Below are 23,969 nucleotides of genomic sequence, written 5' to 3'. Positions count from 1 at the left end.
TGCATAGACTTCTCCAAGCACTCTTGCTATTGTTAAGGGCGCCGATCCTTGGGGGGCGAGGGGGTCCGGCCCCCCAAAGCTCATGTGGGCCCCTATTGTATTTATGAATATACAATATTTGACATAATGTGAGTGCAATTTGTCTTAAAATCTTCATATACACCTTCTGCATCTAAATAGCCCCCCCACCAAATTTAGAGAGAAATCGGGGCCCTTGCTTGTTGGACACACTTCTGGAACGCAATTTTTGGAATGGTGAGCAATCGTGTCATCGCATTCCGCATGATATGTTATCTTCACTGAAATCGGGTCCCGTTTAGTGGCATATTCAGCTTGGCAAATAACCAAAAGTCACATAGAACTATCTTGGGTGAGTAGGGAGCCAGGTGACACACAGGAATGTTGTGTTTGGTGATGAAAGCCTGAATCAAATTTCACAGATACTCTCCTCCAGGCCCGTAACAGTCACAGAGGTTTGGTGGGGGGCATGGATATGTTAGGGGGGCTAAGTCATTATAAATTCACTTACACATATCTAAATTGTGATTTTTGTGTTGAGGTATGGAGGGGCCACGAAGAGTTTAGGGAGGCCAGGCCCCCTAGCATCCCCTCTGGTTGCGGGCCTGCTCTCCTCATGCCCAAATTCTCGTTCAAAATTAAATGTACCGATCCGATTGAATGCTTTCCCCTTAGGATCTCCAAACGTTTGGCAAAATTTGATGCAATATCGCTTCTCAAGTTTTTCTGTCATTTGACAAAAAAACTGAAATTATCACGGTTTTTTGCGGCTCATTTATTGCTTTTAATCAAAATGGGAAAGACAGTGTCAACTTTCGAACTTAATTGAACAACCCTCGTATATGGAAGGAAGTTCTGGGAACTGTTCTCTCACAAGTTTGGTATGCTTGCTTATGTGTTTGTGTGCTTGGCCCTTGTTTTAAGACCTTATATGGTTAAAAAATAGGGAGGCTGCCCACGCAGTGTCTGCATTCTGTGTGACTGCCCCTGGATTTGGATTCTTCGGGAAATTTTCCCTCCACCCATGCCTTGTTGTATGTGGAATCTGGTTGGACAAACGAACTCATTCGCGCGTTTCAATTGTAGTCTGCCGGATCCTCGCGTCCGTGCTGTTCGCTACCCAGAAGTTTAGCTTGGGTGTGCTATGTTAAAATGGGTGGTTAAATGTATGCTCGTACTAAAGTGTACTCCCTACTATGATGATTCGTAGGCAGAACGTTGCAATGAAGTAATTGTTTAAGTTTGTGCACAATCAGGACTGTGCCTTGGAAAATCAGCGCCCGGGGCGAGAGTATACGACGGCGCCCCCATACATATATTCCAAGCAATTTTTCCTATCTTTTCCTTTTCTCTTCCGAATTTTTTCGCCCCCCTTACTTCGGCGCCCGGGACCGTCGCCCCGCTCGTCTTCCCCCCACGGCACGGCCCTGTGCACAATATTGTACTGACAGGTAATCCTCCAAGTGAATAATATATCAGGATTTGGCTTGAGAAAAGTAAGAAGACTTAGCCTCCTGTGGGACCCTCACCAAAAGGAGTAAACCTGTGAACCGCACCTCTATCTTTGATCATATCACCGAGGATAATTACGGCCCCCGTGAGTGAACTACTGATAACTATAACAAATACTACGTAGTAATTGTAAATGCAGCCACCTTCAATACATAAGTACGGTTTCAAACTCATATAATATGCGCTGAGTAGTGCATGCACTTAAATTTCAAAAGTTATAGTTTCACATATGTAATATTTGTGTTTGCATGTGTAGTTTCCTTGTTTAGTTTTAATTAAAATTTAAATATGTAGTTGATTTTCTTTTATGTTATATAATTGCTTACATTAGCTTACGGCGCTCATGTCTAAAAATCTGTCGTTTCCCGTGGTCTGACCCGGCTGCGGTCAGGGGCGGATCCAGGATTGACTTCTGGGGGGGGGCGGTGGGTTGTAATACTGCTACTTTTAAGAGCTCCAAACTCTGGGATGGGTTATATATCTATATCTATATCTATCTATCTATCTATCTATCTATCTATCTATCTATCTATCTATCTATCTATCTATCTATCTATCTATCTATCTATCTATATATATATATATATATATATATATATAAAATAAGAAAGTTTCCTCTTCTGGTGGCGGGGGGGCGATTGCTCCAATCGCCCCCCGGTAGACGCTAGGCTGAGCGTGTTATGAACGGGTTATTGTGACTACCTGGGATAAAGAGGGAGAGGAAGACAAAGAGAAAGATAACCGCATTAAATTAGTCATTACATTATTTTAATAAAAGGAGTCAAAACGAACTACGGACACAAAATCCAACGACCGCTCACTACACGTCTTCACTCGTTGGCCGACTGCCAGAAACAAGCATTCTGCGGGCAGGAAAAACAATCACGACTATGCATCAGTGTCCTCTCTACACCTACACTGAAGGAAGTTTCCCTCGCTTCACTGGTTTCCACGGAAGAAATAAGTGATAAAGATGAAAGTTCAACTATAGTGCTGGTGGTTAGGCTTAACTTCAATCTTTGATCATATCACACGTTTATTATTACCAATAACACTTCTGCAAGCACTAAACACCCTCTTAAATTGAGGATCACTTATTCCGTCATCTTATCATAAATTACTCAGATCCTAACACCTTAACTTATTAGCCATTACATTCTTAGTTATCCATAAACAACATGCTAACATAGTTCTTCTTTCAAACATCACATACTTGGCGTTAAAAACTTGTGTTTCTCGTTGCCAACCATTTCATTTCCCTACAATAAGGTTCCATACTTTTTGAACACACCTTGTATTCCTTCTTGATTACACTAACCCACTACACTTTAATGGACTTCGGAAACAAGAGACAAAATCCGAAGCAGGCGAATTAAGTTGAAAGTCGTAATTTTAAATTAAAAAATATTGATAATTTGCTATTGAGAGTATAGAACACAATAATTAAAAAAAGAAAACTGTTGTTTTTTTTTTTTCATGTGCTTAAGTATTACGTACAAACTGTCTGCTTCTTTTTCAAAACTTTGGGAATTGGACTAAATTTGCTTCTGGTCGTCTCAACGCTCCACACCAAAAGTCACTAAAGTAAATTTGATGGAATATCAATAATGCTTTATGTCGTCACGGAAATAAAATATCCGCACATATGCAGGGTGGCCCATTTTAATCTTTCCACGGAAATATCTCGAAAACGGTTGAACATACTTGAACTAAACAAAAACTCAAATAGGAAATACCATGGAGGAAATAGAATGGTGATGCCGCGGTGCCCCCAGGGCCGCTCTTCAAGGGAGCCCGGGGCCCAGCTTTAAAATTTCAAATGAAAACATGGGGCGATTACACCTTGTTCAATAGATTTTTTAAAAAAAACTAAAAAGCGATGTGGCAAAAGATTTTCCATATCGGTCACCGTATTCAAAATGGCCGAAAAGATATGTTACCTGTATCAGACAAACGTTTAGTACCACTAATATGGAAACAGTTGAACATTAATGAACCAAACCAAAACTTAAATAGGATAGCCATGGGGCAAATCGAATGATGTTGGTGTCGCGGTGCCCCCAGGGCCGCCTTTCATGGGGGCCCAGGCCCAACTTACAAATTTTAAATGAAAATATGGGTCAAGTAATATCTCGTCCGATAGATCTTCATACACTTAACAACGTTCTGGTAAAGGATTGTTCATATGGGTTACAGTTTTCAAAATGGCCGCCAAGACATGATGCCTGCATCAGATGATACGTCCAGTACCACTAATACGAAAACGGTTGGAGATAAATGAACAGGATAAAACTTGTACAAGAAATCACCGAGGGTATTTATCATTCCACGATAAGAGAATATTCCAAAGGGAGAAAAAGATTATTAAAGTATAAATGACATAATGCTAAAGAGGAAATCTAATTCTTAGAAAATTATCTTTCCGACCTAACTCCGTAAATGTGTGAAGCGGGTATGAATCGTAAAATCTCAAATGAAAACCCCACTTTTACTTGCAAGAGGTATGGCTTGTCTGAAACACTTGGGTGTAGAGCCGGCTTTTTTTTTGAATCGATGGTTTTTGCACATAAAAAGCCGGCTTTTTTGGAAAAAAAAAAACGAGAATTTTGGAAATTTTGGCTTTTTTCATTTTCATGATTTTTCTGTTTAAATAGCTTTCTTATAGTATACTCTAAAGTTAAATAAGATTCCATGATCTGAATGCCATATTTCGCCCTGGAATTCACCATCATGATTGCTGGAGCATGGTTTATGAATTAAAGTAACATAAAGTACGTAGTATTTGAGAACAATTGTAGAAGCTATTTAACTTTATTTTAACTTCTGAATTATCGACATTTTTTTCTTCTCTAGATCATTTCTTTTTAGTCATCCGTGTTTCACTTCTTACAGCTTAGTACTCTAGCTTCTAGCAAATAAACTTATGTTTTTCAATATATCCATCAGAGCGTACGTTTTTCAATATATCTGTCAGAGCGTACTTCCACATTTCCGTTATACTGTAGCTGTGCAATGATTTAACAATAATCTTTCGGACACAACCTTGAATACCATTTGATAGAAATAACCAGTATCGGATTTTGTATTTGGGAGGGTTTTTTCGGAATATTTTTTGTTTTTTTCTAAAAATTCCTAACTTTTATTTAAGAGGAGCTTAAGTTTATGAGTACAGGCATAACAAATATTTCGTTTCATTTGTATATTTAGCTATAATCTTCCAGATACAACCTTGAAGACCATTTTATACTGATAATCAGTGGCGGATTCAGAAAAGTATTTTGGGAAGGGTTTTTCTTATTAATGCTTAGTTTTTCTAAAAATTCCTATTTTTTTTTTATTTGAGGACACGCTTGAATTTTATGAGTAAAGGCAAAACTAATATTTAGTTTGCTTTAGAAATTCGGTAATTTCGGGGTAGAGGCTTCAATCCGAAAGAAATCCCCACGCTAACCCTATTCGCAAATCCATCACTGCTGGTAATTAGTAATAACAAAGATTTAAAAACGAGTAGAAAGGAAGTCGGCAAGTACAGTACACGCACTATTTCTACATTCACAGATGGAATTAAGAAAAACTTTTGTCAAAATGGTCGAATGTGGGGTTGAATCCCGGACTTCACGATAGAAGCGGAAAAGCTAACCATTCACTCATGTTTGTTGTGCAATTGTGCTTAACTTAAATGTATACCTATACGCTCTCTCTCTCTTTCTCTATGGCCACAAAAGCTCTCCATTGACTTCTGTCCTTATCAAATTCAATCCACTTTCTACTCTGCATTCCTATTTCTGCTATATCCATCTTAATATTGTCCTCCCATCTGGGCCTAGGTCTTCCTAATGGACGTTTTCCGATTGGATTTCCAATTTAAACTTTGAAAGCGTTTCTACTTTCTTCCATTTTGGCTACATGACCTGCCCACCTGAGCCTCCTAGACTTGATGACTCTAAGAATGTTTGGTAAACCGTATAAATGATGTAGTTCCTCCTTATGAAGTTTCCGCCATTCCCCATTCCCGTTCCTCTTAAGTCCAAATATTCGTTTCAGAATTTTATTCTCAAATAATTTCAGTCTGCGTTCTTTCCTCGGCGTAAGCGACCATGTTTCACAGCCATAAGGCATAACAGGCATGATTATCATTTTATATATTTTAAGCTTTAAATTCCTTGACAGAATTCCCGACGACAAAATATTTTGAACTGAATAATAGCAATAATTTCCTGATTTCAGTCGACGTTTAATTTCTTTGTAGGTATGATTTTGGTCTGGTAATACTGATCCAAGATATTTGAAAGTATCCACTGTGTCGAAAGTATTAATTGATATTTTAACGAATTCATAATTTACCGTATTACGATTCTTGTGAACTTCCTTGTATTTAGATTTCTCTGTATTTACTCATGTCCCTGCAAGCGTTTAATAAGGCCTCTGCATTTCTTTCGATTGTTCTCCTATCAGATTTACATCATCAGTGTACACCATAACCTGGTGAATACCATTCAACTCTAGCGTACTCCAGAACAAAGCTGAATAATAACGGCGATAACGCATATCCTTGTTTCAGGCCAATCTCGACGTGGAAGATCACATTTTTCTACTCGGACTTTACTCTGGGATTCATTTAAACACTTAATAAATCTAGCTTTTTCGGTATTCCAAATTCTGTAAGAATGTTCTACAATATTTCCCTCCTAACTGAGTTGTAAGCCTTTCTTAAATCAATAAACAGTTGATGTACTGGGTAATATATTCCCATTTCTTTTCGAGTATTTGTCGAATGGTTAATATCTGGTCGATTTCGACTAAACCCACACTGATAATCTCCAATAATTTCGCCTGATGGGGTCAATCTTATTAATAGGATGTTAAGAGAAATGCCTCGATAATTATTACAATAAGTTTTGTCGTCTTTCTTGTGAATTGGAACAATGATGGATTCTTCCACTCTTTTTAAATGTGTTCCATAATTTTTCTTTTCTGTATTTTAAAAAAGAAAAGTTTCGTAACGATATGTTGAATTTTCTTGTTAAAAATTCAAAAACCTTCAGGACTGGGTAAACCGTGATGGGTTATATATTGTACAGCCTAGGAAACCATACACTCAGATGAACCGTCTATTACGTATATGATCCATGAACAGAAAATTCGATACTTTCCCTATTCTGAACAAGCTTAAGGAACCGTCAGTGCATTATTAAGGAACCGTCAGTGCAGGTAACAGATTATTACGTATGTGATCAATCAGTGAAAAATTTGTTCGAAATGTTCATACAATGTATATGAAAGTTAAAACTTAACTGAAAAATTTCAAGAATGTACAGAACCACCCGAAACGAAGCTCTTGATGTGCAGATTTCTCTCATGTTTTTCTTTAGTTTGCTTCAAATAGAGGGTGTGTGATATTTTTAAGTAAAAATACTACATACAATTTCACTAGTTATTTGTGTATCATTTTTTAAAAGTACTTATTGTATATAAGAGGTTAAAATATTATTACATATATTGGTTAATCCTTTGGAATTCATAATGAAAATATGTTAAGAATTTTAAAAAATCTTTCTGAAATTCGTGGTTTATTTTGGAGCCCGAAGAGCTTATTTTCGAGGTTTCATATTATTATCTGCATCAAACACTAATTAAGGAGTTTTTTTTTTTATTATTGTAGAGAAGCGAAACAAAGTCTGCTTTATCAGCTTAAAGCAAAATTTTCAAAAAGGTCCAAAATTTCCCAAGCAAAAAAGGGAAGCAGAAAAAACCGAGTTTTTTTCCCCCAAAAAGCCGTTTTTTTTCGAGCCCTTGCATCTCTGCTTGGGTGTACAATTGACTGTACTGTAATGAGCCAATATTGTGCAGACGACGTTTGAGCAAAACCAACGTTTGTACACATTGTTCTAAAATTGCATTGTTCAACGAATTGGTTTCGCATTTCAGTTGATTCATTTTTGCACAAATCGTTGCCTGCAATCAAAGTGGAAGGTACCATTTAACAAGAAATGCACCTACTTTTTTCCATTACAAACATCTATCTCTTATAAAAACATATTTCAGATAATATTGCTGTGTAGATACAATTTGCAAAAACTAAGGTTCTCTTTTCAATTTCGCCGTTTCTTCCCGTTCCGTTTCACCCACTTACGGAGGAAGTTGGATCGATGATTTTCTAGGAATTAGACTTCCTGCTTTACATTATATCACTTTTACTTTAATCATCTTCTCCTCTTTGCAACGTTTTCGAGCCGTGGAACGATAAATACCCTCTGTAATTTCCTATTGGAGTTTAATTCTGTTCATCATTGTACCGTTTTCATATTATTGGTACTGGATGTTTTATCTGATACAGACACCATGTCTCGGCGGCCATTTTGAAAACGGAAATCCATATGAACAATCTTTTGCCACAACACTGTTTAGTGTATGAAGATCTATCAAACGAGGCATCACTTGGCCCATATTTTCGTTTAAAATTTCTAAGTTTGGCCTGGGCCCCCCTGAAAGGCGGCCCTGGGGGACGTCGTGACAACATCATTCGATTTGCCCCATGGCTTTCCTATTTGAGTGTTTTTTGGTTCATTTCTGTTCAACCGTTTTCATATTAGTGGTAGAAAATACTGGACGTTTATCTGATACAGGTAACATATCGTCGCATGAGAACCAGAGGAACATAACTCCATTTTCTAGGTTTACAGGCGTGAGGACAAAAATATGATTATCTTAGAAGTATGTGTTTTTAATGAGATAGTAATTGAGCTACATTACAACAGATGATTGACAAGGAGAACAGATGGTGTTACGTTACATTTACATTAAGTGGGGCTTTGAAAATTATGGAAGAAAACGAAAACCGCATTTTTGGAGTTACTTTCTTCTGGTTCTCATGCGACAATATCTTGGCGGCCATTTTGAATAGGGTGACCTATATGAAAAATCTTTTGGCACATCGCTTTATAGTTTATAAAGATCTATCGAACTAGGTGTCACTCTCCCCATGTTTCAATTTAAAATTTTAAAGTTTGGCCCCGGCCCCCTTGAAGAGCGGCCCTAGGGGGCACTGCGACATCACCATTCGATTTGCCCCATGATATTTCCTATTTGAAGTTTTGTTCAGTTCATTTATGTTGAACCGTTTCCCAGATTTTTCCGTGGAAAGATTAAAATGGGCCACCCTGTAGATATATACAGGGTGAACCTAAAAGATGTGAACAAACTCCAGAATTTGTTTCGTGACATCAAAACAAGACAAAGTGTTCCCTGATGTTGTCGAATTTTCCGTTGTGTAGAGTGACAGGGGTGCCAACTTGGAATTGAAACTCAAAACTTGACAATAGGAACGGAATAGAAAGATGTTAGACAACATGCAAGAGGACTTTTTGTACGAATGTGAACATCTTTCTGCTCCGTTCCAATTGTTCGGTTTTGAGTTTCGATTCCAAGTTGGCACCCCTGTAACTCGTATACGACTTGGAATTCATCAACATACAAGGGGACTTTTTTTGGTCTTCTTTTGATGTCACGAATCACCTCCCGGAGTTTTGCACATCTTTCAGGTTCACTCTTTATATATATGAACAATTTACTCTGTTGTCTAAATTCGCATTTAGAACTATTTTTCTACGGAACTGGACTTCTTAGTAATAACATATTTTGCGACTGAGGAATTGCTTAAGTTAAATTAGTAACTTTCTAAACAGAATGTTGAGAATTTTCGCTGATTGAACTTCTAAAAAAGTTCATTTTCAGAAGCAAGGCCACAATTTAACGTAGAATCCGAATAGTCGTACACAGTAAAAAAAAAAAAAAAAAAAAAAAAAAGTTGTGTTAATTTAACTCAATTTTAACACAGGGCAGTGGTTCCAGCGTGACTACCACTATGCGGTGTTAGTTCAACACATACCCTGCGGTTTTGGCGTTTAACACAGGCTGTGTTTTACGTCTTTAACACACTACCGGTATTGAGCTGTGCCATAAGCGTTAATGAACCACAAAATTACTCTCCCAAAATAGTTAAATCGCTTATATGCTTAACTTGTTTACATTACGCTGAGTCTAGAAAAACGCTTTAAATAAGTAAAAAAAAATGTAGGCTACTCCAGTTTCGGGGGGCATGAACCACCAACCTTTCAGTTACTAGCCGCGTTCTCTTTCGACTTGGCCACTGAGGCGATGAAGAAAACGTCGCTTGTAGAGGGATAAATTGTTGAGGTCTTTTGAATTTGACTAATCAGAGTGCTCCTTTAAGCAGCATATATTCGACGATAACCGTTTGGGATAAGATAAAATCTGCTCGCCATGTAGACCTAATTTTATAACAAAATGACGACTGTCTATTTGCTTTAGTTCTTCCATATTCCCTTTCAAATCATCGGCGCCAGTTGCCATCTAATGAAGTTGATGCGTTTGTTGCTTCTGGTACACAATCGTTTAGAAAGAGAAGCAAGAAATGCATCAAATGGGAGATGAATTTAGAAGACCTAAATGGCACATGCCTAGCACATCTTGTGTTGTTAGGGTTTCTTCAGAAACATTATGTAAAACAGTTGAAAACACATCCCGCGATTTGCATTTTGAAATTTTGCGTATACCTGGATTTGTTTAAGTATTTCTTTCTACTGCGTTTGTCTGTAGCTTCGATTCATAAGCCTTTATAATTAGATGCCCAACATATTTCGCAATCACGCAGAAAACAACACCGAAGGTTCTACACTTGTGTTAATTTAACACACAGGTTGTATGTCATTTCAACTACCGGCATTTGACACACAACTCCAAATGGAGAGTGAGTTGTTCTAACCACTTGTTTGTGTTATATTTTAACACAATGGTGTTAACACATAGGAATGTCGTTGAAATAACACAACGATTTTTTACAGTGTAATGCGCTCCAATTTTAAGAATCACACGCCGGGAATCGAACCCGGAATCCAGGGTACGCGCGCTAGCCATTAGACCAGCTGGAAGGGTAAAATATTGAGAAAATATTCGACAAAATATCACAGAAAATTTTGCTAAGGAATGACACTTGCCTATAATTTCTGGTGACTAGTGAAAATATATTGTAGGTTTCAGACAAAAAGTTTTGTTGAGAAGTTTTTCGTAGTTGAAAAATTAAATAAATATGAAAACACTATTTTCTGATTGACCATTGTACATTATTCTTGCTTCCATTCAGATATAACATTTTGCAGTATGCAAATTACAACAAGAAGCACACAACACATTAGAATAATCTTTCCATATTGCGATAATGTTATTAAGATGATACAACGTACCTATAATACTTTATAACGTACCTATATTTTCCAGTAAATTAAAGGAAGACTTGATTGGATTGTGAGTTCCATCATCGCTACGTTTCGATTGGTGTTCTTCATCTGAATACGTTGAACTGATCGAGTTATCATCGCCGAATTGGTAGTTATCTGAAATGAAATGAAATCTTTGATTTTTATGTCCTACGGTTATGCCGGTTAGGCTAAATGAGACGGTGATTATGAGAAATGAATGAAAGTGGGAGGAATGAAGAAAGTGGGAGAACCCCCAGAAAACCCACGAGCACGGTGTTCGTCCACCACAAAGTCCACTCGGCGCGAGCTGGGATCGAACCAAGGGCCCCAAGCACCGGAGGTGAACGCTCTACCACTGAGCCACTGCGCCCCCGGGTAGTTATCTGAAAGTACAATGAAATAATTCGAATGGTTGAAACGGGCAAATTGAATGAAAAAGTCAAATGTTTTCGAAGTAGTGGCTGTGCTTATCCGAGATAGGCTTCACAAATCTAAATATTGTAAGGCTGAATGAAAAACAAGGCTTTACAAATCTAAATATTGTAAGGCTGTATGAAAAACAAGGCTTTACAAATCTAAATATTGTAAGGCTGAATGAAAAACAAGGCTTCACAAATTTAAATATTGTAAGGCTGTATGAAAAACAAGGCTTTACAAATCTAAATATTGTAAGGCTGAATGAAAAACAAGGCTTTACAAATTTAAATATTGTAAGGCTGTATGAAAAACAAGGCTTTACAAATTTAAATATTGTAAGGCTGTATGAAAAACAAGGCTTTACAAATCTAAATATTGTAAGGCTGTATGAAAAACAAGGCTTTACAAATCTAAATATTGTAAGGCTGTATGAAAAACAAGGCTTTACAAATCTAAATATTGTAAGGCTGTATGAAAAACAAGGCTTTACAAATCTAAATATTGTAAGGCTGTATGAAAAACAAGGCTTTACAAATCTAAATATTGTAAGGCTGTATGAAAAACAAGGCTTTACAAATCTAAATATTGTAAGGCTGTATGAAAAACAAGGCTTTACAAATCTAAATATTGTAAGGCTGTATGAAAAACAAGGCTTTACAAATCTAAATATTGTAAGGCTGTATGAAAAACAAGGCTTTACAAATCTAAATATTGTAAGGCTGTATGAAAAACAAGGCTTTACAAATCTAAATATTGTAAGGCTGTATGAAAAACAAGGCTTTACAAATCTAAATATTGTAAGGCTGTATGAAAAACAAGGCTTTACAAATCTAAATATTGTAAGGCTGTATGAAAAACAAGGCTTTACAAATCTAAATATTGTAAGGTTGTATGAAAAACAAGGCTTTACAAATCTAAATATTGTAAGGCTGTATGAAAAACAAGGCTTTACAAATCTAAATATTGTAAGGCTGTATGAAAAACAAGGCTTTACAAATCTAAATATTGTAAGGCTGTATGAAATACAAGGCTTCACAAATTTAAATATTGTAAGGCTGTATGAAAAACAAGGCTTTACAAATCTAAATATTGTAAGGCTGTATGAAAAACAAGGCTTTACAAATCTAAATATTGTAAGGCTGAATGAAAAACAAGGCTTCACAAATTAAAATATTGTAAGGCTGTATGAAAAACAAGGCTTTACAAATCTAAATATTGTAAGGCTGTATGAAAAACAAGGCTTTACAAATCTAAATATTGTAAGGCTGTATGAAAAACAAGGCTTTACAAATCTAAATATTGTAAGGCTGTATGAAAAACAAGGCTTTACAAATCTAAATATTGTAAGGCTGTATGAAAAACAAGGCTTTACAAATCTAAATATTGTAAGGCTGTATGAAAAACAAGGCTTTACAAATCTAAATATTGTAAGGCTGTATGAAAAACAAGGCTTTACAAATCTAAATATTGTAAGGCTGTATGGAAAACAAGGCTTTACAAATCTAAATATTGTAAGGCTGTATGAAAAACAAGGCTTTACAAATCTAAATATTGTAAGGCTGTATGAAAAACAAGGCTTTACAAATCTAAATATTGTAAGGCTGTATGAAAAACAAGACTTTACAAATCTAAATATTGTAAGGCTGTATGAAAAACAAGGCTTTACAAATCTAAATATTGTAAGGCTGTATGAAAAACAAGGCTTTACAAATCTAAATATTGTAAGGCTGTATGAAAAACAAGGCTTTACAAATCTAAATATTGTAAGGCTGTATGAAAAACAAGGCTTTACAAATCTAAATATTGTAAGGCTGTATGAAAAACAAGGCTTCACAAATCTCAATATTGTAAGGCTGTATGAAAAACAAGGCTTTACAAATCTAAATATTGTAAGACTGTATGAAAAACAAGGCTTTACAAATCTAAATATTGTAAGGCTGTATGAAAAACAAGGCTTTACAAATCTAAATATTGTAAGGCTGTATGAAAAACAAGGCTTTATAAATCTAAATATTGTAAGGCTGTATGAAAAACAAGGCTTTACAAATCTAAATATTGTAAGGCTGTATGAAAAACAAGGCTTCACAAATCTCAATATTGTAAGGCTGTATGAAAAACAAGGCTTTACAAATCTAAATATTGTAAGGCTGAATGAAAAACACCTTTTTCTATGTTTTGTAAAAAATTTATCCCCTTGCTGTTACTCCTAAAAAGGAATCCCTAGATCTAATGAAAAAATGTCTTGTTTGTTTCAAATGAAGCTCTTATGAAGGATATTGCCTGGCTAAACCATTCAATTTGAACGAAATCAGCATATTTGCAAGAGCTACCTGAAGGTGCTATGGATATTTTAGCTTATTATTCCCAAGCAAAGAAATAAGATATTGGAAAGCTTCTGATACAGTTCTTGAAAAAGAAAGTCATAAAAGGTAAAAGAAAAACGGAAAAAAGTCCGTCCTTCCCCCAATACGGCTTATGATATATATCCTATCGCTGTCGCTAACTGGAAAGCATATATGTACCAATGAACTATGCAAAAATGAACTAAGCGCCCAAACTTTGAAAATCCACGTAAATGCGACGATTGGTTCCTGATACGCATTAGAACGTTTGCACAATCGAAAAGAGAGGCAAACCAACACCTTTCCAAAAAAGAAATATAATTTCACTTTTGATTACTGCTACATTTATGTTGGACATCAACCTTTATACGTAATTATCTTAAAAGTATGAAAGTGGCGCTTAGTTCGTTTTCGCGTGGGAAGAGCAGAATCGTTGCAATGAAGTCATTTAATTCTGTAATAAGTTAAAACATTTGTTTCTGAAAGAAACAGGGAATATTTCTTAACTCGAGGACAAAATAATGTCTGCAATGATTTTACTCAAAGGATTAGCCTCTATGATTAGTCTAAAGGAGACGGACATTAATGAAAATGATTAGGCCTAATTGTGAATAGATTGGTGAAATCAAAATGTGGAAGGAGACGGGAGAACCTAGAGAAAACTCATGATTACGATGTTGTCTACCATAAACTTATTTGGTTTGAAATTGAAGCTGGGTCCTCCAACATCAAGGATGAGTGCTTTACCAGTGAAGCTCTGTCGCTTTAACTTTCAAATTATAGACAGAAAACGGAGACAGAGCTCACCGAAAACAATATGAAAGTAGATCTTCATTAGGAACAAAGTAAGTAAGATTATTTCATTAAGAGTGGAGAAATGAACAATAGATTTCTTTGCATAGATCCCTGTTCGAGAAATAATTCTAGGTTGTCTACTTTCTTCAATGTCTTCAACATTCTAATTATGTGCAGTTTGTTATCTGAAATATGAATTTGTAATTAGTACAGTTTTTAGATCAAATAAGAACTTTTAATTGGTACAATTCCTTGCTTCTAATATGAATTCCTAATTTGGTACAATGCTGTATTTTAAATAATAATTTCTAATTTGCTTTAATTTGTTACTTCAAATATGAATTTCTAATTTGGTACAATGTCGCACTTAAATTAAGAATTTCTAATTTGTTTTAATTTGTTACTTCAAATTTGAATTTCCAATTTCGTACAATTTCTTGTTTCAAATATGAATTCCTAATTTGGAACAATTTCATATTTCAGGTAATAATTTCTAATTTGGTACCATTTGTTACTTCAAATATGAAATATCTAACATTTTTAACTTCACTCCCGATGGTGTGATAGTATTTGCTTTATGCTCTGAAGTTTATTCTTCTACATATTGCAAGGTTCTTAGTTCAGAAATGAACTGATTTCGACTTTTAGTGGCAAACACATTGCAGTTCTTTTCGTGACCAGAAACTACAAACGTTGTAACAGGAATTTTGAAATGCCGTGTGTAAGTACTTATTCTGAGATAACTTCCCTTAAACGATGCAAGTGGCTCAAATCTTTCAAATCATGTGTTTGTTATTTTACAAAATATAAAGTTTAGAAATTTTATCAGAATTTTTTTTTATTTAAATACTGTCTTTGACATTTTTTGGCGTCTTTAACAACTTCTCTATTAGCTCATAGCATACACAGCAAAAAATGAAGTGTTGAAATAGCACAAAATGACTATCACTTTAGAGTGTTACTTATGTGTCAATTCAACACCAGCCACATCTCCTTCAGAGTGTATCAGAAATACCTCGTTACTGGCTGTAAGTATTTGCATTGTTGTTTATTGTTTGGTATGAGCAAAATTTTGCGAAACATATTTCGCATTTATGGCAAGAACTAATAACATTCTATGTTTTCTGTAATCGGTCATAATAATATTGTTGTAAACCTGTGAATCATCTGACAATAGTTACACAGATAGCTGTGCTTCCATCCGTTTTCTTTATCTGTTATTCTTGTGTCTTAGCACGTATGAACAGAGGATGGCAGAACTGTTGCCTATGTTACTGTTGTGAGACGAATCACAGGTTTACAACAATATTATTCTGACCGATTACAGAAAACATAGAACATTATTCGTTACTTGGCATAAGTGCCGAAGATATTTCGCAAAGCTTTGCTCATATTAAACGATAAATACCAATGCAAATTCTCTCAGGTAGTAAGTAGTTATTAATGATATGCTCGGAAGGCGATGTCTTGAATTAACACACAAGTAACACGCTAAAGTGGTAGTCATTTTGTTTATTTCAACATCTCATTTTTTACAGTGTAGTATCGGTTTCTTAATAGAATTTACTTTCAGATATATCCTTCTAGCCGAATTTACAGTGAAATCCTTAACAATTATTCAACAACGAATAAGCAAGGTAATAGGAAAGGAACGAGTAACTCCAAGGGTGCATCCACGGGTGTGGTTTACAGGGTTCGAACATTCCCTCTGTAACTCTGTAACTAGACAGACATTTGTACACTTTCTTAAGAAAATTATGGCTGCTCTAGAAGAGAAATGGTTAACGTATCATAAAAAATTGATCTTACATTACACCTGAACCTTTTCTTTTGTTATAAAAGCAATTTAGTATGATTATTTTTGCTTAGAATATAGATGGCAGTACATTAAAAATACTTATCGTTTATCGCTTATTAATTATCGTGCAGAATAATAGTATTTCAATACTACCTAGACATAGTGACTACAGTGGCGAATCTATCCCAGAGTCGGGAGGGTCTAGGACACCTAGCTTTTTAGTGACAAAAATAATTTAAGCTATTATTTAATTGGAAGGAATTACTATTGGAAGTTTACAGTAATTTCATAATATACCTATTATAGTCTCGATTCTGGTTGCCACCCAGTTTTCACCTTCTAGATTCGCCTCTGAGTGACAACTACTGGTGGATCTCCCAAACTTCAGACAAGTCCCAACATAAATTTTTGGGTATGCTCCTGAGTAACTCAGCTAACACTATACTCACAGCAATAATTTGCCTGGTACAACTGAGGAAAAACCTTTGAACAGCCTTACCATGATAAGGATCGATTTTGATTCCGGGATCTCTCAACTTTGAAGTACGAAGTCTAATCATTAATTTACGAATTCTCTCTAAAATTATTGGCACTTTGTTCTCGAAAATTTGGCCGTGAGATGAACTTAAAAATATTAGAAGCTGAACATACTTTTGTTGTTATACGTACTGTATACCGGAATATTAATCAGGATTACTACTTACCTCTGAAAGCCGACGGTTCTTGTTCCTTCTCGAGTGGGTCATCTTTGATTGGATACATTAGTAAATCATGGCTCAGATCCTTTTTGATTATTCTCTGTCTGGTTTCTGACTTCGGTGCATAGAAACCACTTCCTGACAGGAAATCTTCAAATAATTTACCATTCTGAAAACTGTCTTTTAAAAAAGGTAAAACTAATGTTAATAAGGTAAGACAAAGATTTTTGTAAAATAAAACTCAAAACTGAAAACGATTAAAGTTATCAATGTTTCAAAATGTTTATTTGAATATTATTTTATATGGTACACGTGCAGTCAGAAACAATATTAAGTATAAGTTGAAGGTGTAAGAAATGATAACTACAACCTATACTTAATATTGTTTGTGACTGTAGAAATGGATCAATACAAGGCAGTTATATCAATCTTCGTTCGATTAGATAGTGTTCAACTCTCAAACCAAATAAACAATTTCAGCTGAAATTTGAATGGACAGCTTATCTGGAACATCCGTGATGACGGATAAACCAGAAGACGGAGAAAATCGAAACTTCGCACGAAGACACTATAAGGAGAGGGACATCATTTTATGTACTACACAATACTACTCAAGAGCTCCCTCGTGGCCAAGCGGTTAGCGTACGCGCCTTTGGCGTGGGAGACCCGGGTTCGATTCCCGGCAGGAGCTTATGTGGTTCGGATTCCACGTTAATCAGTAGGTCCACGTCTCATATAGTCTCCCTGCTGAAAGGGACGCTAAACTAAAATCAACTCAACTCAATACTACACAATGAACAGTGTTGCCATCCCAGTATAAAGTTATACTTTTTCAAATGACACTACGTCAGATTATTACATATTTCAAATCAGTGTGTCAAACGTAACCTTCAAATTCAACGATTGTTATTCAGTGTTGCAAACTAAGGATGTCATAGTGTCACAAACATCCAAACTTCGAAAGCCTCTATCACACATACAGCACAACGGAGATGGGCAAGTAAGTGCACCTGGGAAGTATTATCTGTCAGGAAAGTAAATGTACACCTATTTTTCGAGTCTGGCATTCCTGAGCTCCATCCGTGGAGAGTATGAGGATTAAATCAATCAAATGTTTACTGAGGGGCAAAAAGAAAAGTTTAATCTCAATAAGACATTGCAGAGGAGCACAAGCTGTGAATACGAATAGTGCATAGTGTAAATAAAGGACGACACCGAAAGAGAAAGCCAGAAACAGCAGTTAAACTTAGAAAAAAGAGTAAAAATTGTCGAAGTGGGAACATAAAACACAATTACAACAAATACGCCGACAACTAAAAGTTCACCACGCCATGATCTTCGTGTAGTGGTTAAGGTGCTGGCTTACAAATGAAAAGGACGCGAGTTCGAATCCACGTCAAGGACGTTTTTAAAAAGTTTGTTAATAATACATACAGCTCATGAGAGATGGTAAAAGAGGTCGTATTTAGTCTTTCGTAGCAATTATTATTGGTAATATTTAGTACTGATAATACTTTTTGTCTTTGCGTATTGCTTTTATTCTCTTCTTAATTTTGAAAGAGAAGAATATCCGAACAAATGCCACCAAAATTCCTCATATTTTGAATGTAAACGCCATTTGCAATTAGTAAAGAATAAAAACTGAACGTTCCGATGTAGCTGCGAAAAGTAAAAAGAAAAACATGGAAGTGGAGTGTTCGAATCCATACTCATGGTTATTAAAAATACAATTTCTACATGCTTTACACCTCCCGACCACGTTTCTACGTTAGCAATTAAGAGGTTTGTGTTTAGGTTAGGCTGGTCAATACGTTTTGCAAAGGGGCCCGGTTTAGCTCTGACGCACCACAGGTGCAAGCAGGGAGCAAAACACCTTTTCTCTCTCCCTCTGTGTGTCTATTTATCTATCTATCTGTATGTATATATATATATAACGCTATTTGTGAATGCCATAACCACCCTAATTTTCAGCGGACTGAGACAAAGCTTGGCACAAACATTAATTGTTGAAATATCTTGATGAGTTCGTTAACAAGAATAAACAGATGAAAATGTTCAAAATGGCGGCCCTTCAAACTCTTAAAAACTTCCAAGGTAACCAAATTTCGCCCATAAATAGGTATTCAGAAAGTTTGAATAACTTTTCCTCTTTTACTGCGATATTTGTGTGCAGGGACTTATTGAAATATTGGACCCGATTAATCGCACAAAGAAGGTTCACGCCCTTTCGCTACGGTCAGGCTTTTTTTTTCTGGAGGGAGTTATTTTCGTATCGGAACAAGATGATTGTTAGTGATGATATGAAATTACACATTGAAAGTGAAGTAACTTGTGAAACGTGTTATTTGAAAGAATAATATAATAAATGTGCTTTCCCCTAACACAGAGAACTGTAAATCATGTATTTCAAGTTCGGGAGCGTGAATGGCGAGGAGTGTTATTTGATTTGCTTTTTAGTAACACATTCCATTGCAAATAAAGTAGGCAACATTAGTGGTAAGTAAAATATTATTATTATCATTATTATTATTATTAATAATAATAATAATAATAATAATAATAATAATAATAATAATAATAATAATAATAATAGGTGTTGTTTGTGGCAAGGCAATATCTTCCTTAATTCTTCTTCAAACGTAATAATTGTAACGCCATATCTCCCTTACAAACAAAATATTAGCAATTTATATCGAGAGAACGGGAAATTGTAGAGTGATGGGAGCAACGTTGGACAGTATGCACTCATAGTAATCAGAAAAATAAGCGATTCCAATGCAAAATGAACGAAGAGTCATTGTCATGGGTAGTCATGGAGCTACGGCAGAGCCCTCTTTAGGCAAAATGTCGATAACTTATATCGAGAGAACAGGAGGTGATAGTGAGATGGGACCAACTTTGGACACTGTGGACCCGTAAGGCTCATCGAAAAAAATAGTGGGGGGGCGCCAGCCAGCCTTACTTATTTCCACATAATAATATAAAATTATATTGTCGAAATACACACACGAGTTAGCTAGTAATATTTGATATTATTATTATTATTATTATTATTATTATTATTATTATTATTATTATTATTATTATTATTATTATTATTATTATTATCGACAGCGTTTTTCATTACGTGTGCATGTTTGACATGAAGCCAAAGAGAAGATCCATCATTCGTAGAAAGAATAAGAATAGTCAGTTACTTTAACTGTGAACGACAGCGAAAAATACGAAAAGAGTGATTAGCTGTAGCGAAAAGAAACAATACTTTCTCTCAAATGGATAAAAAACCAAGCCGAGATTGATTCGAACTCGCATGGACGGTGTGAAAAGTCAGTGCTTTGTCCACTTTTCTTTAAACTGACTCACCGAACGTATTTCAGTAACTTACTTATTGATAATTTTACTTGCTTCACTCGTTCAACTTGCTTTTTCTAATAACTTATAACGACAGAGACACGAACACAGAAACATAAGGAAAAGTTAAAAATCATAGAAATTCTCCCGCCGGGAATCGAACCCGGGACTCCAGACACCAAAGGCGCACGCGCTAGCCACTAGACCAGAGGGAGGGCACTGCTTATTTTCTGTGTCGTTAGGGATTAAGACCACTGAATTGCCAGCTATCACTTCTGTGGGTTGTATACTATGATCACATGTTTCTTCTTTGCTGGAAGAGTTAAACTTACATTCTATGTAATACATGAGGTATTTAGATCTACATGTTCTTCATATAATGTAATAAAAGGGTCATGCTGGGAATAAGAAAAAGAACATTCCTTGGACAAAACGGAAACTATTGACATCAGAAATATTTATCTACGAGGCATGCGCAGTAGTATATTTCAGAATAGTTACTGTTTAGTTCAGTAAACGAAGAAAGGGGTGTAAAAAAGCAAATATGTCGCGTCAACGAGATCGATCAGAGTTGACAGAGACGGAAGCAGATGTGTAGTAATACAACAACTTGGTTAAATTGATAATTGGTTCTTTATTCTGTAGTAGATCGTATCACAACTTTACGGGAGAGCAGAGAAAGACTTACTAACGCTGTCATATAGTAAGCTTTAGTAACACGATCATATAGACACAAATGGATGTAACTGTGAGTACTACAACTTGGATTTAACGAAAGCCGTTTAGATATTCAGTGTTTTGCAGGGTTCTATAAGACACAAAAAAGATAAGAAACAATACAATTCTTCATACCTCAGCTTCCAGTAACTAGATACATGCAATTTCTGGTTAGATACCGATACTGAAACTGCTGTCGGATTTTAATACATGACGTATTGCAGGATACAAAATGCTTTGCATTATTTGTTTGTTTGTAGACAGCTACTAACTTAGTGTTCTGAAAGGTTGTGTATAAACTAGGGATAGCCAATTCCGGAATTATTACTTTCCGGACTCCCGAAGGTAAAACCGGACAAATTCCGGAATTTGGAAAATTCCCATTTTGGAATAATTCCGGAATTCGGAAAAATCCGGAATTTAGGAATTTCTGATTTCGTTAACATTCCGGAATTCGGAACAATCCGGATTTTTTCGATATCCGGAGTTTTTCTCAATTCCGGAATTTTCTAAATTCCGGATTCTTCCCGAGTTCCGGAATTTTTCTGAATTAGGGAGTTTAACTGAATTCCATAATTTTCCGAAATCCCGAAAGTGAAAGTTCCGCTTCCAAAAAATGAATTTATTTTGGTTAATATGAATCGTGGCGGAAATAAGTCTTTGACCAGGTAATGGCGACTGCTTTGAAAGAAATGGGGTGTATGAGAATTCAATCTGTCATATTTGTAGTTTCGTGTGGAGAAAAAACAAACTTGTGAATCAGCGGTTTAAGAAAAACTCAAGTTATTAATGTAAACTTTTCCGACATCATAAAAGAAATACGAAATACATTTTGAATCGAAGAAATATAACATACAAGTTTGCAAGCGGAGACAAAGGAACCTAACGTAACCAGACTAAAGACGAATCGTTTACCGCGTAGCGATCAAGGTCAAGCTGTTTTCGAGGGCAAGTTTCGAGTTGAGTCGAGTTTGATAATGGCTCGCTCGCTCGTTCAGTTCGTTTTAACTCGTTTTAAAATAATGGCCTGATTAGACTGGAAAGCGAAAGCCATGAGAAATGTAAGCAGTAATGTGGAATACTTTAGTGTTGCTCACGACAGGGGTGCGTCTCGTCTCGTAATTTTAGTGCATCTCGTGGGGCAATTTTAGTGTATCTCGTGGGGCAATTTTAGTGTATCTCGTGGGGCAATTTAAGTGTATCTCGTCTCGTCTAGATAACTAAAAGACAAGAGTTTTTTTTTTACGAGACAGCCTCGAATGTCGTAATCACCATTATAAGTATATACTGTAGTTCTTAAAATCAAGGCTGAGACCTGCACTGTCGAATTCTTGAGCCCAAGCAGAAGACCAACACGGGTAGTGATATCAACCGGCTCGGCTCGTATCAACTGAGCGAACAGCTCGAGTCGGCTCGGTTGGGATGAACCGATGACCCGAGCCGGCTCAGTTAGAACGAGCCATCGACTCAGCTCAATTGAGCCGATGGCTCGAGCTTTCTCGGTAGGGATGGGTCCCCTACTCGGCTCATGTGAACCGGTTCAAGCCAGCTAAGTTGAAACTAGTCCATCGGCACGTTTCGATTCAGCTGGACTAAGCCGATGGCTCAAATCGGCTCCGTTGGGTGAGCTGTTGGCTCGGCTCTCTTCTCGGTTCGGTTCGAAAGTGAATGAGCTGTAAGCTGAGCCGCTCGAGCCGTTGAGAAGCCTAAACCCGGTCCCAGCTGTTTTGAACATGTTTGGCTGAACCCTATAACTTTTAACAATTTTTGGCTCGAGCCCGAATACTTGCCCCTTCGGAACTCAAACTCAGAACGTGACCGATGTCCTTCCCTCCGGAAGACTTCTCCACAACCGAGATCGACAGTCAATTGGCTTTTACTATTCAGGTACAAACCGTATATCTTTTATAAATTATACACTGTGTTGATATAATAATAATAATAATAATAATAATAATAATAATAATAATAATAATAATAATAATAATAATGGTAATAATAATAATAATAATAATAATAATAATAATAATAATAATAATAATAATAATAATAATAATAATAATAATAATAATAATAATAATAATAATAAAAGTTTTAAACTTGCCGTTGAAATTTGGCAAAATTTACTTAAAAGTAGAGATTTCGGGGAATGGGTTCCGTACCTTTAAGATACACCTCTGCAACTACCAACATTTTAAACTACAACGTTCCGTTGAGGTTTCATGTAGAAAGTATTCTACTGTATGTTTTAAGGAAAATAACTGTAATAAATATAACTGAATATCACGCAACAGTAAGGCATATAATAAACTAATTTTTAGGATATGCAGAGGTAAATATAAAAGCTTTGCTACAAAATACCTACACAGAGCATAATTCAATGAGCTCTGAAATATAATGTAACGAAATAGCCTATGAGATTCAGTCTACAGAGCAATTGTTACTTAAAGAATGTACATACACTATTTCGAGAATCGAGACAAGACGGGAAATGTTTACCATACTTTTCGTCTCGTCTCGATTCTCATCTCCAAAGAGAGACGAAAATTTTGAGTTTGCCTTGACCCGTCTCGAATGTAAAATGTTAATTCTCATGTTATTTTATTTGTTTTAGAAACGAGATGAGAAACTCCTCTTCTCGTGAGCAACATTAAACCAAACCGAAATATTCTTTCCAAATGTCACGTTTCTGCTTGTAATGGTATGACCTGAGCGATAATTAGCTCCTAGCTTTTAATCTTCTACGAGATAATAATAATTATTATTAGTTTATTATTATTACTATTATTATTCCTGAAGATTTGATAGTTCAAGTATTAAAACATCCGAGTATTCAAATATCTGAATATAATAAAACGTATGTTATCGCCGATCAATCGCCATCAAAAATCCTAAAGTAAAAAAAAATACAATGTGCATTCGCACAAGCACCTTGACCACTAAACCGCGATCGCTACGCGGTAAAAGATTCGTCTTTAGTCTGGTTACTTTAGGTTTCTTTGTCTCCGCTTGCAAACTTGTATGTTATATTTCTTCGATTCAA

The 23,969-nt window shown here is 35.9% G+C and overlaps 1 protein-coding gene across 1 annotated transcript in view; it reads right to left on the bottom strand.

Moving 5' to 3' along the window:
• The window catches only part of LOC145692673 (uncharacterized), a 65,171-nt gene that overhangs the window by 28,673 nt on the left and 12,529 nt on the right, over window positions 1–23,969 (bottom strand). Inside the window, exons 3-4 of the mRNA XM_081768052.1 lie at window positions 16,865–17,038; window positions 10,815–10,943 (exon numbers count right to left, since the gene is read on the bottom strand). Coding sequence (XP_081624178.1) covers window positions 10,815–10,943; window positions 16,865–17,038 — 303 coding nt within the window. The remainder of the gene's footprint in view (window positions 1–10,814; window positions 10,944–16,864; window positions 17,039–23,969) is intronic.

Source organism: Thermobia domestica, chromosome 8, assembly GCF_964235325.1.
Source record: "Thermobia domestica chromosome 8, izTheDome1.hap1.1, whole genome shotgun sequence".
Taxonomy (NCBI): Eukaryota; Metazoa; Arthropoda; class Insecta; order Zygentoma; family Lepismatidae; genus Thermobia; species Thermobia domestica.
Note: the sequence above shows the minus strand (reverse complement) of the source record. Positions and strands in the feature narration are given on the sequence as shown.